The following is a 16019-nucleotide window of genomic DNA, read 5'->3' as shown; positions in this document are numbered from 1 at the left end:
ATTTATAGGTGTAATTTAAATTGCTCAATAAGTCAGTGCTCTGTAACTGGGTAACAGTGGCAGCTTTACATTGCTAATGAGGTTTTGGGTCCAAGCCAAGTATGCTTCAGCAGTAGGCATTGTGAAACGGAGCGTTTATGGATTGTAGCATTAGCGTATCAAAGCACTGCAGACTTACTATCAGAGTGCAGTGAAGGACACTGCCCTCCTGTGGTGCAAAGGGGGCATTCTCTGTCTGCTGAGACGTGACACCTTGTTTTCTAACACACTGTACCTTTCTGTGTGTCTGTCTGTTGGTCTCTGTCGCTCCGTCTCACTGGTTCTCTTTTTCTCTCCTCTACTTTCTCTCAGGGTCGTAAGCCAGGTTACTTCTCCTTCCTCGATCCCTTCTCTCCAGCTGTCTGGCTCTTCATGCTGCTCGCCTACTTGGCTGTCAGCTGTGTGCTCTTCCTGGCTGCAAGGTCCATACATTACACCGCACACACCGTACTGATAGTCTGCAGCTCACATCTGTGCTCTATCGCCATTTATCTTGTTGAACAGGAGTCGACTGTCACATAACAGAATTCTTTTTCCCTACACAACTTGCTGCAGACAGTTTGACAGGGATCAAATGACTGATTGGCGGTGGCTTGAATGATATGACAGAAGTACATTACTGTGCTGCAGTTTGACCTCAAGGTCATTCCTGTACCTGTATTTCCCCGGCAGGCTGAGCCCTTATGAGTGGTACAACCCTCATCCGTGTCTGCGAGAGCGCAGAGACATGTTGGAGAACCAGTACACCCTGGGTAACAGCCTGTGGTTCCCTGTTGGAGGCTTCATGCAGCAGGGATCAGAGATAATGCCCAGAGCCCTCTCCACCAGATGTGTTAGTGGAGTATGGTACGTGACAGAATGGTTGTGTTTGTGTGCTAAAGTCCACGTCCATTAAAAAAACAACTCCAAAAATGTAAAATATTTGCATATTTGTGTATTCTGGATATTTCAATTTGAAAAAATTAAGTCAGACACAAATTATAATTATAAGTATTTCCAACATTTCACTTGACTCACATGTTAAATGTTCCTATATGATGTTTTATGATGATGATTCAATTTACTTGTAGGCATAATAATAATCTAAAAATGTATTTATATGAGACAAAATCAACAATTTACAAAGTGCCAAATGGAAAGGGAAACAAATGACTGCTGAATGTTAGACACAGTTAAAATAAAACATGAATACAAATATTAAAAAGCCTTAACACACTAAAATAATAATGATGGCTAGTAGATATAAATAGTAGTAGAGGGGTAGCAAATACAGATTAATTATTACAAATGAAGCTTTAAACTAATTTAAATATATCAACAAAATCAGCAGTCTGCCATTTTAACAATATATATAAAGAGGTACAATACATTGCTGCACTATCAGTGTCTCATTTATATAAAAAAAACAAAAACAACAACCTTGTAACTGAAAAACACTTGCTATGTTTCAAATCTGTCACTAAATTCATGGCGAACCGATATTTTGTTATCATGATGCAATACCACTAAGACAGCATTGTAAATGCATCTTTTTGATAAGCTGCATGTAAAATTTAGTGAGAAAAATGGACCTCACTGAGGATCTCTGCCTTTCTTGTTGGCAGGCGGGCGTCTGCAGTGATCAAACTCTTTGCACAGCCTGTTTCTCTTGCCTTGTTTTGATCAGAGTTGTTGCCGCTCACAGTGAACTAACATCATCATGAACATGATTGTGTCTGTTGCTTTTTTTTTCTTCTGTAAAGGTTTTATGGCAGTTTAGTTCATGCAGTTAAAGCCCGCTGTGTGAAATACCAACATTTACATTTTAAAGTTTAAGCATATAGCTGACATATGTTTTAACCCGCAAGCTCCAAAATAAGAAAAAAGATGCCAAGTTCACAGAAATATTACAGTAGCCTGATGATATTCCTGTGGCAACAGTAACTGTGTAAGAGAAATATGCTTAGAAAAAAAAAAATAATCACTTAGAGCTAAGGAGATAAAGGGCAGAGGAAGACAGGAAGCGTAAATCACACTGAGCTGAGCAAGATATTGGATAGGGGATATTATTATTAAGTGTAGTGAGTACATGATGTTCCTCTTGAAGAAAGTTTTTAGACATGCAGGAAAGGTCATAAAAGAGTTCCGTCTTCAAGGTTATTGGTGTAGAATACATAAGCTGTTAATCCAGGTAACCTGAATCCCTTTTTGCCATGTTTATGAGGTGTTTGTCCCATTTCTGGTTGTATCTGACAATGCTGCAGATCAATGAGCAGGACACGTTAGTAATACTGGGTTTTTATATGATTTTCAATGTGAAAAAAATCATGTGTTTACCCCAAAGCAAAGATTCCTAATTGGTTGTTCTAGCTGTGAAAAGTCTCACAGCTTATTTTGATCATCATACAAATTAGTTTTGTCATCTAGAAATTAAATTTACCATCATGAAAGAGTTCATCCATATCACCTATCCATTTTTTCACTTTTGTCTTTGTCCTTTGTCTCGACCTCATAGGTGGGCGTTCACCCTGATCATTATCTCCTCCTACACGGCCAATCTGGCAGCCTTCCTGACTGTCCAGAGGATGGAGGTTCCCATCGAGTCTCCGGACGACTTGGCCGACCAAACCAACATTGAGTACGGCACCATCCACGGCGGGAGCACCATGACGTTCTTCATGGTACGACCGCCTGCAGCAGCTACGGCCTGTCTGGCTTTGTGTTTGGGATTTTTTGAACAGCTATTTGTGTGTGTTTGTATCCGTGCGTACGTATTAAACTGTGTTGTTATTGATGGCAGCTGGATTTACTCTGACAATTTCCTGAATTGCCTTTCTAGCAACAAATGTTTTTGTGTGTGCATGTGTGATTTAGTGCAGTTGTTTTTGTCTTTTTGTCTTTTTGCCTTTATTGCCGTGCCTGGAGTGAGTGGTTGTGCTCATATTTGCTACTATATATCTGAGAGTTCCTCTGTTATTTTCTTTATGGCTGTTTGTGTTTGTGTTAAGTGGCTGACTGCCTGTGTTTACTTATAAGAGCGCTTCCGGCATCTGTGTCGGCATCTGTGTTTGTCATAGAGTGTGTGTGTGTGTGTGTGTGTGCGTGTAGGTGTGTTTGCATGTGGGGGTGGGAGTAGGTGAGTGTATAAAAAAGCCATATATTTGTTTACTTGTATACATGCATGAAAAATGGCTGCATGCCAAATTGTGAGTGTGTGTTTCTCGTGGTGTTTGTCCATATTGAGGACATAAGAAAGAGTGGTTTATGTTCGCCTGCATAAGCCAGTTCCAGTGCTACAGTACATTACTCCACTCAATGCCTAATCCACACATACAGACACACTTAGAATACACACTCGCATTACTACACACAGATGTCGCCCTCTTGACTATTTTCCTTTCTTCTCACACATAATACGCGGAGATACAACATGTAATTGTACACGTTAAACACTTAATCCTGTTTTTGAGCTTGCTATATTTTGCTAAGTGCTGAACCACCTCCTGTGCGCTTATTTACCTCCATCTGTATGAAGGATGATGCATCAGCCACGCCAAGAGCGAATAATCTGTTGCCTTGATTCAAATCGCTTTTCATCCCTCTACTCTTTTCTCTCCTTTTCTCCGTATTTGCCATTGATGTTTTACTCTTGTCATTATTCACACTGGATTCTCTGTTCTGCGTGTACGTCCCTGCCCTGTTTATTGAGGATACATCTCTCTTCCTCTTCTTCCATCTTCTCCCTTTCATTTTTATCGACCTCCATTTGATTTCTGCTTCAAAGACAGATAATAGGACGATTTTGGAGCCCTGAATGTAAAAAAAAAAAAAAAAATCCCATTGTTGTGTTCCCATTCCTCTGCAGAACTCTCGTTACCAAACCTACCAGCGGATGTGGAACTACATGAACTCCAAGCAGCCCAGTGTATTTGTGAAAAGCACAGAGGAGGGCATCGCCCGCGTGGTCAACTCCAAGTATGCCTTCCTGATGGAGAGCACCATGAACGAGTACCACCGCGGCCTCAACTGTAATCTCACACAGATAGGAGGCCTGCTGGACACCAAGGGCTATGGCATCGGCATGCCGTTGGGTAATAAGACTAATATATAATTTCTCAAACAAGACATGCATTACAGCGTGCGTGCAGCAACTGATAATGTCATAACTACCAGGTGATAACATCATCTTATTAATTACAGTAACTTAAATGATCTCGAATGATGTTATCTTGTCATTACTTAAACAAATGTTAGATACCTCAAGCTGTAATCATTGGCATTAGAGACTATCACTGTGTAAAGCTGTTTGCTTATTTGTTGTTATTACTATTACAATATTTACTACTGGGAGAAATACAGTATGTTATCACATATGAATAGTTAATTTAATAATTATTACATTATGAGTTGCTACTGTCAATTACAAACAAACAAAATTCTGGAACAAAACAAACAGACCAACAGGCAAATAGATACAGTGTAAAACATGCTAATGAAATTATGACAAGTCTTATACATTTTTTTTTTTTTTTTTGAAAACATCAATATTGATTTAGTCAGTTTCTACTTCAGGCAGGATTTTTCGAGGCCTGCAAGCTCGTACAGCAAACGCTCGCCCATCAAAGGCTTCAATTGGCCTCATCAGGGATTTTAAGGTCACGGAAGGTCACAAATATCGCTGTCATGTCTTTAATTAGATCTAAAATTCATCAACAAAGGCATGAAATCAATTAAAAGAAAAATAACAACGGGTAACCAGTGCAGCAAGGCACATGATGGTCCTTTCTTTTGATCCTATTACAGAGCCCTAATGAAGTATCATGCAGATTTACAGATTTACGCATTACTATCACGGGGGAAGTGGGGAGGAACAGAAGAAGGATCCAAATGCAGGGAATTAAACAAGTGCTCTTTAATGATAAACAAAACGGTGAGAACTAAAACACAAAGAAACCAGGAGCAGGATACAAACTGAAGGACACAGAAACAGACTCAGAAACTGAGAGAACACAAGAAACCAAGAACGGACAGACAAGGAAACAAAGGAAACTAAATAGACAGGACTAATCAGACACAAAACAAATCAGGGGCAGGGGCAAAATCAAAAAGGGCGGGAAACAAGACAGGAAGTAGACAAGACAGACAGTGGAACTACAAAATAAAACAAGAAACACAAACAAAATCAAAACTATGACAATTATGGATTTGATTAATTATGTATGATTCTCTGAGTTCTGCTTAAATATAGCACTAATATAATAACAGAATAGCTTGTAGATGTCACTCAAGCTAGAGAGCTGGACCCCTTAATATGAAGCAACGTCTACTTGCATCTCCCTGTCACAGGGTACATGAGTTTAAACTGTGGCAGTTCAGTCAAAGAGTAACATTCCTTGATTAGACTGCTTCATTTGAGTACTTTATTAAGGCTCAATGCGATAAGACATGAGAAGAAAAGCGACATAACATTTATTTATTTATTTTTATTATGTAGCATCCTGCGTGAAAGGATTGAATTTGCAGTGATGCGTTCAAGTTCTTGAGCTTCCTGTTCCTGAACAAGTCAGACACTCAGGCCTGAACATCAGCAAACTCGTGACATCCTGTAACACAAATGTCATTGGGCTTCTGCTATTGTCGTAGTGCAGAACGATGACATTGCAGTGGACAAGGAGTCAAAATTAGAGGACATGAAATTGCACCACGTGCAGCAAAAGAAACAGAAGGAACATAATCACCAACAGGACACAAATATTTCAACATAAAAATGAACATGGGTCTGTTACTTTTATGATCAGTCACACAGATTTACTGTAGTTAAAAATGTAAAAACGACATAATTAAAAATTAGTTAAAGCTGATCTTAAACGACTTTCCCTATAAACCTCACAAAAAAACAAAAAAAAACAATTTACTATTCGAGAGACAGAAACACCTGCGTGAGATCAATTATGCTAAATAGACGCATGTTGTAGTACTGATTGGTGAGAGATTAGATCTGAAAAATGTCTTGTACGTGGCTGATGTATTTTTTATCTGAGGGATTAAAAAGCATTTCGGCTGGAAGTAATGAACATGCAGTTAATTGCTTTCCCGCACTCGTCCAGCTCTTCTGAAGCTCTTTTTTTTAGCGCATAGAGGTGGTGTCGGTGCATCACAGTGATCTGTTCTAACGAACAGAAGGAGGGCATGACTAGAGAGCGAAAGGAAAAGGACAGAAAGTGAGAGATGACAGACCAAAGGTGTGGAAAAAGATGAAGCAGAGTCACTGTATATCGGCATGGAGAGCAGACACAGATATGAAGAGACAGAGCAGAGAGGAGAAAAAAGTCTGAAAGCAGACCAAAAGGAGAGACATTTTGATGTTTAAAAATTATTTTAAAAAGGGCTGGTTCACCCAAAACAATTGTCATTACCCTCTCGTCATAATTTACTCTATAAGAATAGTTCATTTTTGGGAAACGCGTTTGATCACTTTTCTGTTAGAAGTTAAATGAAGTCTGAAGTCTTAGTCTCTTAGTTTAACATAAAGGCTAGAAACAAGGGGAAACATCTACATCATCGTCTGGCTCTGTCCAAAGGTTAATAAAATGCAGTTTTACATCTCACAGTTATGTGTTGGACTATTTCTCTGAGGGAACAGTGGCCTTCTGAAGTCGATAAGCCTTCAGGAGGAAATTGCCTTGCAAAAAAACATAGAACAGAACCGTAACTTGTTTTCTTTCTACATATAAAAACACATGATATAATGTTTTAATTATTGAGGTTTATAGGTGCTGGTAGATTATATGTAATGGACAGATATAAGAGTGGTATCAATTTTCCTCCCAAAGTCTTGACAAGAAAGCAAATAAGTATGTTTTAAATGTTGAACTATTCCTTTAATTCATTTTGATGACCACACTGGTGAAATGTGTCATTGGTGCAGGGTGTAAAGACACATTTACATATACATCACTGCGTCAACACAGGGTGACAATTTATGTTAAAATATCCAGCAACAGTTACACAACTCACTCAGAGGACGGTATATGTTTATGTGAGCCAGAGGTTCAGGTTATGTAATGTAGTGGGGAATAAAACTATTGCATTTTTTAAAGCAATGTGTCATTTTAGAAACACTATCTATGCTATTACTGTGAACAATTCACAGAACACACTGTCAACAACTAGAGTATTTTCTCCCTGCACATTAATTAATTAATGTATGGAATACACTCACCCTTTAATTTATGCACATTTAAAAGGATACTGAAAATATATATAGTGAACTGAGCCTTTAAACCTACCCATTCTGCTCTACTGTAATCCGGTTCATAACACGCTTTGCATGCTGTCTGACCAGTGTCGTACCACTGGCTGTGTCTGGATGTAATCTCGCTCTTTATCTCTCACTAATCCTCTCTTTATTCTCACAGTAAGATCACTTGTACCATCTCCAAGCTGCGACAGCAGCTTTTTTTTTTTACTGTGATTCCTATCCATTTCATGTTTTTCTTCTTCTCTTCTGAAATAACCGCTGTCTCGTTTGCTCCCCACCCTCCACCACCACCACCACCACCACCACTTACTCTTATCCTGCTTTCCTGTCATTTGCCAGGGTCTCCGTTCAGAGATGAGATCACGTTGGCCATCCTCCAGCTGCAGGAGAATAACAGGCTGGAGATACTGAAGAGGAGGTGGTGGGAGGGAGGCCAATGTCCCAAAGAGGAGGACCACCGTGCCAAGGGTCAGTGGACCGCAGCTGTCTGTCCTTCTCTCTAATGTCCCTAGTAATAGTCTCCTCACTCTCCACTACAGTCCAGCTAATGGCTAATGCCTAACCTAATGTCCTTGTGAAGGGTGCTTAGCACAATCTACTTTCCTAAATGTCTTCTGTTTGTCTCAGGTGGTGTGTAATGGGAATTTTATTAGAGTGAGTGTGTCTGTTCACACGTGTGTGTTAAATGTGTCTGTGCCTGTATAAATGTCAAAGGCAATAAAGATGCTTGGCATTTATTCCACTGTTGTCAGATGAAAATCTCTTTTAAAAATGTTTTTTTGTGGTAATCCTGGAAAAAGATTGCCTGACTTAGTTTTCAGCATCATTGAGCTTCATATACAAAGTGTATCTCAAGCGTTTCAGGGACCCATAATTCTGTTGTTCACTCAGCCACTTCATCATGGGCCATTTACATTTTTTAATTCGATTTAGTGAGCACTCCAGTGATTTAGTATTGCAAGTTGAAATACTTGCAAGAGAAAGATCTCTAAAAACAATGGTCAGAATTAGAGCTGCAGAGGCTGAGAAACTCAGGTTTTTAGTCCTCATGAGTCAAGCTCTAAAAATACTGAATCCTACACTTAGACTGTCCCTGAGCGTTAAGACCTATCACACCTATAGTCCATGTTTTTCAAACCCCCCTGCAGTTTGTTACACAGGTTGTCTATTAAAAGATATGTGGTCCAGAGATTAAAAAAGTGAGGTCACTTGAGACTCAAGAGTTTGTTTAACCCCTACAAAGCTGAGTCTTTGGACAGAGCCAGGTTAGCTGTCTTTTTTTCTTTCCAGTCTTTATGCTAAGCTTACAATCTGCTCATCATGAAGTGTAGCACCTTCTCAACTAATTTTCCAAAATGTTTCTTTAACAGAGCTCTTCCAGAGCCACAGACGATGTTGCACAACTGTTCTCGCATGCTGTGTATCACTCCCCATGACTAGTAAATCTAAAAGTAAAGCAGTAATAAAAACATAAAAAATAAATAAATATTTGTGCACTGATGTTTGCGTCCTGTGGCCCACTTTCAGGTCTGGGCATGGAGAACATTGGGGGCATCTTTGTGGTGCTGATCTGTGGCCTCATTATCGCTGTGTTTGTGGCCATTATGGAGTTTGTGTGGTCGACACGTCGCTCGGCAGAGACCGATGAGGTATGCCCCCATACCTGCCCTCGCCGACCCCACAGACACACCCCAGTAGGTTCCCATGGCATCCCGCCAACCCTTTTGATTATGTTGTTTTGTGTGTGTGTGTGTGTGTGTGTGAGAGCGCAGAGAGTATTGTTCTTCTTTTCAGCTTTTGCCTCCATTTGTATGTGTCTGTTTGTGTGTGCTGTAACATTCGAGGTTCAATGTGTGCATGTGATACGAGAGGAATGTTCAAGTATGCTGCACTGAAATGTCCAAAATGTATACAACAAATAGAGGATTTGATTTCACTTCGCATGACTTGCCTGTTTTGAAGTCAGTGTGCCCCTTTAGTGTTTGGTGTTTTAACAGTATGCCACTGTTTGTCAGCTAAATTTGATGGTACGGATAAGCAATATTGAGAAATGCCAATATTTGCTTGCATAAAGAAGTAGTGTGATCTTTTTCCCTGGCATTAAATGTCACGATGTATCTTCTTTTACATGCCTCACATGTACGCTGGTATTCTTCGTTTCCATTCTTGGATTACTTCTCACCCATCTCAATGTGTGTCTCCCTGTACCTCTCTCTCAAACACGCACCTCCTGTCATCAGTGTCTGTTCTCCGATAACGAGTACTGTTTCTGTTTATGTGAGCACATGACTTTTTATTATGATTTCAATGAGAATGTTTGTCTGTAGTGGACATGTTGATGCATTTTGTTCATTGTGTGTGCAATCTACGGTAGTCATGCTGCTGGAATGATTATAAAAAAATGTTGGTGTGGAAGTGTGTCTTAATGTGTGTGTGTGTGTGTGTGTGTAAGGGTGTACATAGCTGCTGTATGCGTGAGTGTGCCTTTGTATACTGTATGTGCACCTGAGTTTGCAGGCCTGCCTGTCCGTTCATAGTGCATAGTGCCATAATGAAGTGCTCATAAACTAAACAACATTTTGGTGTTTTGTGTGTTTGGATTGTAATCTAAACTCTCTCTGCTCCTTGGATATTCTCCCATCTCTATCCATCTCCATGTCCTTCCCCATCATCTTTTCATTTCTGTTTTCAAACCATCCCTACATTTGTTGATCTCTGTGCCCTCGCTTCTCCTGTGACTTTTTTGTTTCCCATGCCTTACCGTGTCTGTTCTTTCTGCCTTGTTCCCGCCTTGTTCTTCTCTTGTTTGTTTTGCTTTTCCTTTCGATTTTCTTGTTTTTCCTCTGCTCTCCTATTTATGTGCTGCCTTTCCACTGTCTTGTTCTGCTGCCTGCCTACTTTGGGTCTGTGGCACCCCCTCCTCCCTTTGCCTCCTTCCCTTCCGTCTCTTCCTCCCTTTCCTCCCTCCTTCCTTTTGTCCTTTAGGTGTCTGTTTGTCGGGAAATGATCACAGAGTTCCGAAACGCCGTCTCCTGTAAGAAGAGCTCCCGTATGCGGCGCCGTCGACCCCTCAGCAGCTCAGCAGCTCTTCGCCACCCCACACGCATCGCTTTGGGGGCCCCTCGGCCACTGCGTCTGGTCCGGGAGATGCGCCTCAGCAATGGCAAGCTCTACAGTGGAGCTGGCCCGCTGACAGGTGGTGCTGGAGGAGGAGGTGGAGCAGCAGGGACAGGGGCTTCTGATCTGGGCCCTGGACCCCAGCGGATCTTAGATGACCCACTGGGGGCCAACACCACCCCTCCTCCACCAGCTCCTACTCCTGTGATGCTGCCTGCCCGCAGCTGCACCCATGTGAGGATCTGCCAGGAGTGCCGGAGGATCCAGAACCTGAGATCAGGCAGCAGTATAGGATCAACCACAACAAGAATACCACCTTCATCAGCACCCCTACCCAGGCTACCCCCACCTCCACCCCCATCCTCATCCAACACAGACAGTGAGGGCGGAGGGGGGCCCAGCCCAAGGCGGCTACACCACAGCACTCCACCTCATACCTCCCGACCCATTCAACCTCCACAGAACAGCAACACCACAGACCTACTGGGGGACCAAGACTGAGACCAGAAGCAGTGGGCGGGCGAGAAGGCTGCAGGGAGCCAGTGATGAGGTGACTGAGGAACATTTGTGTTGCTGAGAGACGCTGTTTGATTCAAAGAGAGGGAGAAAAGGAGAGGGGGGTAAAAAAAAAAAAGTTGAACTCTGTGATGTCAACCACTAGAAAATGAGACCACCTTTAAAAAGAGAACAAACAGGAAGAACAATGACTCTTCCTCCAGTTGAGCTTGAGGCTTACAGATACAGATACAGAACTGGCTAAAAGCACACTGTGAGGCATGGTTAAGCATCTGTAATCGACTCCGAAGAACAGTTCAGTTTGGACCAGTCTGAGCGGAAATGCACATGACCAGATGATGGTTTCCATTGGCCTCCTTTTTCTCTCCTTACTCCCCCTCTCACTTCACTTTTAGATTTGAGGGCGCTGGTTTTCTTCCACAGACATTTGCCTGGAAATTTACTGCCCCTCTCGTAAAACGAAACCTTGTTGGAGGACATACTGTATCCGTATGTGATTTAAAACTAAGCAACTAAAAGACTTCCAGAGAATTATTTCCTGTTGTTTTTTTTTTTCCTTTTGTTGTCTTGTTTTGTTACCATTGTTCAAAGTGGGAATTACAGAGTTAAATACAGACTACGTGTGACAATATGGTGGATTATAACATACTAAGAAACTTGACTGCGGATAATTGTGTTCAAGAGTTTTGTGTCCCTCCCTGTGTCCCTCAGCTGCTTTTTGGATGGTATCGGCCGCAAGGTGGATGAAACAAGTTCAAGACAACACAATGCGAACAGTAGCTGAAACTGTTGGTCTGCCTTTCTTTACAGTGTGTGTTTGTAAAAAAAAATATGTGCTTCCTGTAAGTCTGTCTGTAACTACTCAAAGCGAGGAGAACCGTGCACCCAGCAACAGCACCCTACTACACGTTAGATAATCAAACAGCCACGGAAAAGAGGGGAGAGAGAGCAAGACGCTTTGAAATGTGAAATTAATGTCCCTCGTTATCCTGGGTAACGCTTGCCAAGGCTTTACTTCTTTTTCACCTCTGTTCACACAGCGTAGAAAAGATAGAGAGACCGGGCAAGGCAGAGGCAAGATAGAGAAGAAACAAGTACGAGAGGAGATAGAAAGAGGCAGACAGTGAAAAGGACACTACTGAATTTGAATGAGAAATCCCTAACTGAACTACTCCCATTATTAGATCTGTCTTGATCTGTTAATTCTGGGCATCTTTTAAGGGGCTTGTTAATGCGCCAGCAGGCTGTAGTTGCAGCTTCCTCCCTTCTCTCGGTTTAACAGACAGATTTGGCCGTTCGCTGTAGAGGTTCCTGCCAGAGTGATAGACTCAACACAGCCTTGTCAATACTGTCTCAGGCTTTTGATCGCCTAATTACTCCCCTCGGTGGCTGGGGACTCATTCAGGGGGGTGGTGGGGTTGGACACAGGGAAACATGCTGATAAATAGATTTCGAAGAAATACATGCTTTTCAATCCGCCTGGGAAAGGAATCTGGTCTCTTTTAATTGTGTTGTTAATGTTATAGCCTTACTGTTGTGTGAAACTACATCTACAAACACTAATCTAAACACTACAGTATATTAGCTACAGCGCTCGTAGGGAATACACTCACCCCTTAACTTCAAATTGTGTACACTTCATGTTATTGCTCACGATTATTCAAAGCATACCATATGTTTTTACAGATTCCCAATTCCCCTAAGTAAGTACTGCTTTTAGAGTAATTGTGGATATCCCATCACAAGGGACATTAAAGGATAAGGCTGGAGATGTTTTATATTTTTTCTTTTTGTCAACAAATTCAATGAAAAGATCAAAACCACAATTAGTAGCCAAAACGCTTGTGTAGCTTGTTTCTCTGTCATAAACCCGCATTGTTTAAGAAATGTTAATAGGTCACGCTGTTGCACTAAAGGTTGCTAAAAACGAGTGCCCGGCTGTTTTTGTGAAAAAAAGAAAAACTTTTTTAATGAAAGTATATATTTGTGCCCATTTTTTAAGAGTTGCATCTTCAGTGGGACCAAAGAGGCCGAATGCCACAAATAGGCTGTGGCAATGAGAAAGTACAAAGACAGACTAACATATTGGTGGTTTTGGGCTTCTCAAGGTACAAGAAAAAAAATACAATATTACCAGCCTTATCTTACATCTTAAGTGGAATTAAGTGCTTGCCTTTATTGTTATTCAGGATGACAAGTAAAAGAGATCAGATCAGTTTTAGGTCTGTGGTATAAGAATGAGTCACAACCCACTCATTTACATGAATGCATGACAGATCTCAGGTGTGATTGGTTTGTGCAGCATGATTTCCCTTTAGTTGACCCCAATCAAATCTGCCCATGAGTTACCTGTTATCTGTGGTACAACACCTCTGTGAAAGGATCCACTCAGAAGCAAGTGTACGTGTCATTATTTTCACAGTAGCCTTCACCATCTCCAGATTATATCTTTTTTTTTGATATGACATCATTATCAAGTGCTGTATTAACATTTTCTGCACTGCAGGTCATTGACTCATCAGTGTCTTAGTGTTCATTGAATCAGTTAGTCACCGCAGAGTGACTCACTACTACTAGGGGGTGGTTTGATACATACTCTTAGTTATAGTCAGTTAAATTTGTCATAAAAAAGTAATTCTGCAGTGTTCGAGGAAAAGATTACACCCATGATATGACGGTTAGTTGATGAACATTTTGTGCAAGATATTGAATTTCCACCATCCTGTTTAGTGTCCATGCTTGCTTCTTGATTGTCTGTTATGGTTTTGATTTCCTGACAGCAGATTTCCTGAATGTAATGCTTTTCAGCAGCTTATTCTCATTTCTCAAACATCAATGTTTTCTGCCTCCTGAACACATCAGTAATTTTATTTAAAAACATTTTTTTTTTTGCCTTTCACTCCTGGTGTGAAATGTTGATTTTTCCCCTTTTGTGCCATAACCCTTTCCCCTGAAAACATCTAGACACTCATGAGTCTACTGCATCATACATTAACTAAACCCTCAAACTAAATACTGGTATTTAGTAGTGTTGTTGAGCGATTCAGGTCCAAATCTTGAAAGTTTAGTGCTTCTGCACCGTGTCTTAACTCCCTCTACTGAATAAAACCTGGCTATTGCATTTGAATTTTGCGAGTAGCTGATTTTGGAGGAAGGAGATGCACAGCAATAGCTTTCGTTACCAACCAACACCTCCTTCCCCAGCTGTATTCCTGCTTCACTGAACGGTGGTCAGTGTGTAACTAGCCATGAAGGCACACCCTGTTTAGTGATTGTCCTTTTCAGCATTTTTTCAATTTGCTGGGAGAGAGGGAGCTAACAGAATTTGGGGGTTTAGTTACACTTGAAGTCACCAGCTGTTATTTTTTCATTAGATTTCACTAAACAGCAGGAGTCACTGTGGCAACCACAACATGATGCCTCACTGGCTCCCTACCCATCCATATTCAGCAGTAATACAAAATTTGTGAGGTAACATGCAAAACCATCTGTTCAGCTCTTTCTGTACACTATCCCTTGAAAAAAAAAAAAAAAACACAAAAAAATTACCCGTATTGTTGTCTAGGCAAACATTGCATTGCTGTATAAAATTATGCATTTTGCAGTGAAATAGATTTGTTGACGCCGTTCCAGGACAATGAACGATAACACTGTTTGCACACATTATGCTGTTATTCTGAATGATTTCTGTCAGCAGAAGCAGGCCTGGATTTGATGTCTATTTCTCCCTGCTTATTTCTGCCTTTGTGTTGAGAATGCTGACAAAGCAACAGAAGCCGACCAAACATCTAGCCACAACACACACACACACACACACACACACACACACACACACACTAACAAACAGATACAAGTGTCCACAACATCTTCATCTCTGATTTCCTTGTTGTCTAAAGGCCGTAAAACCCACTGGTTGTATTTGTCGTTTTCAAATTTGTCTCCAGTGTCTTTTCTTCTTTGGTTTGTTCTGTGTACAAATTTACAAAACCTGATATGTGACAGTGCCACATAGCCAAATCAACAGCTTTAAACCATTAGCTGCATTTATTAGCTGCAAAGCATTATCATGGAGAGGCAAGAGGAGTTGTACAAACTCTAAAAAGCCAAAATATTGTTAGTGTGGATATGAAAGGGAAGGGAGGGTCACAAAACAAATCAGACGGGATGTCTGAACGGTCACTCCACAAAACAACCCTTTTTTGTTTACTTTTGTTCTTTTCTTTGGTATTTTTTCATATTTCTATACTAGTGCTAAATGGATTATTAAAACTGATGATGAATATTATGATTAAATTGTTGTTATTATTCCTATTGAAGAGCAAGAGGTTCTATAGTGTGATTGTGGGTGAAGGGTGTGGGATGGGAGGTGTTTGGGTGGAGGTACAATGATGTTCTTCAGAGAGATCACCCTGTTGTTCAAACCTATAGACACACAAACTTCTTTTGGAATAAAAATATTCAAACAGTCCCACAGTGACACGTGTCTTTGCTTTTTGAGTCGAAGGGCTGCTGCATTTTCTGCCCCCTCATGTTTGATTGATATGATTACCGGTATGGAAGTACGCAGATCTTTTACTAAAGTAAAAGTGCTTCTATAACATTGTAAAAGTGCTCCATGACAAACTGTATTTGTCTTCTCTTTCTTACCAACTTTCTGTCATGACAGAACTCTGCAGTAGAAAAGAGAAACCACAGATGTGGTGAGGTCAATGACAAAGTAAAACTGCCAGCAGGGGGTGACAATGATGGGAGCAAAGAACAAATTAGTATTAAAGGTGACAACATTCTCATAGGGAGAAGGTCGTGGTGGGTGGATGCATCAAACACACACATAGAGGGCTGGGGTTTGTTTCAGGTTTGATTAAGGAATCAGTTATTTTCCATGATCTTTTAATTAGTTTTTTCTCAGCAAGCGGTCGTTGCATATTCATTTACTGACTGCTAAATGTGTTGAAAATGTGACACTGCCATGCTTAGGTGAGACAAAATCCAACACTGCTATGGTGGACCATGTTGATAAGTGTGAATGGATGACAATTACAGCCATACAATCATATATTTAAAGAACAATAGGATGATGATGATAGTTCTACATTTTTCTTACTGC

The 16019-nt window shown here is 40.8% G+C and overlaps 1 protein-coding gene across 2 annotated transcripts in view; it reads left to right on the top strand.

The window, feature by feature from the left end:
* The window catches only part of grik5 (glutamate receptor, ionotropic, kainate 5), a 78838-nt gene extending 67392 nt beyond the window's left edge, over window positions 1-11446 (top strand). Inside the window, exons 16-22 of one of the 2 annotated variants that reach the window (XM_010735086.3) lie at window positions 352-461; window positions 712-885; window positions 2534-2699; window positions 3884-4109; window positions 7619-7747; window positions 8807-8928; window positions 10265-11446. In XM_010735086.3, the coding sequence (XP_010733388.2) occupies window positions 352-461; window positions 712-885; window positions 2534-2699; window positions 3884-4109; window positions 7619-7747; window positions 8807-8928; window positions 10265-10897 (1560 nt within the window). In that variant the 3' untranslated portion in view covers window positions 10898-11446. Of the gene's footprint in view, window positions 1-351; window positions 462-711; window positions 886-2533; window positions 2700-3883; window positions 4110-7618; window positions 7748-8806; window positions 8974-10264 lie in introns of both variants that reach the window. The other variant, XM_019261295.2, reaches the window with a different exon arrangement.
* Window positions 11447-16019: the final 4573 nt, after the last annotated feature.

The sequence above is a fragment of the Larimichthys crocea genome, chromosome XVI (assembly GCF_000972845.2).
Source record: "Larimichthys crocea isolate SSNF chromosome XVI, L_crocea_2.0, whole genome shotgun sequence".
Lineage (NCBI taxonomy): Eukaryota > Metazoa > Chordata > Actinopteri > Sciaenidae > Larimichthys > Larimichthys crocea.
Note: the sequence above shows the minus strand (reverse complement) of the source record. Positions and strands in the feature narration are given on the sequence as shown.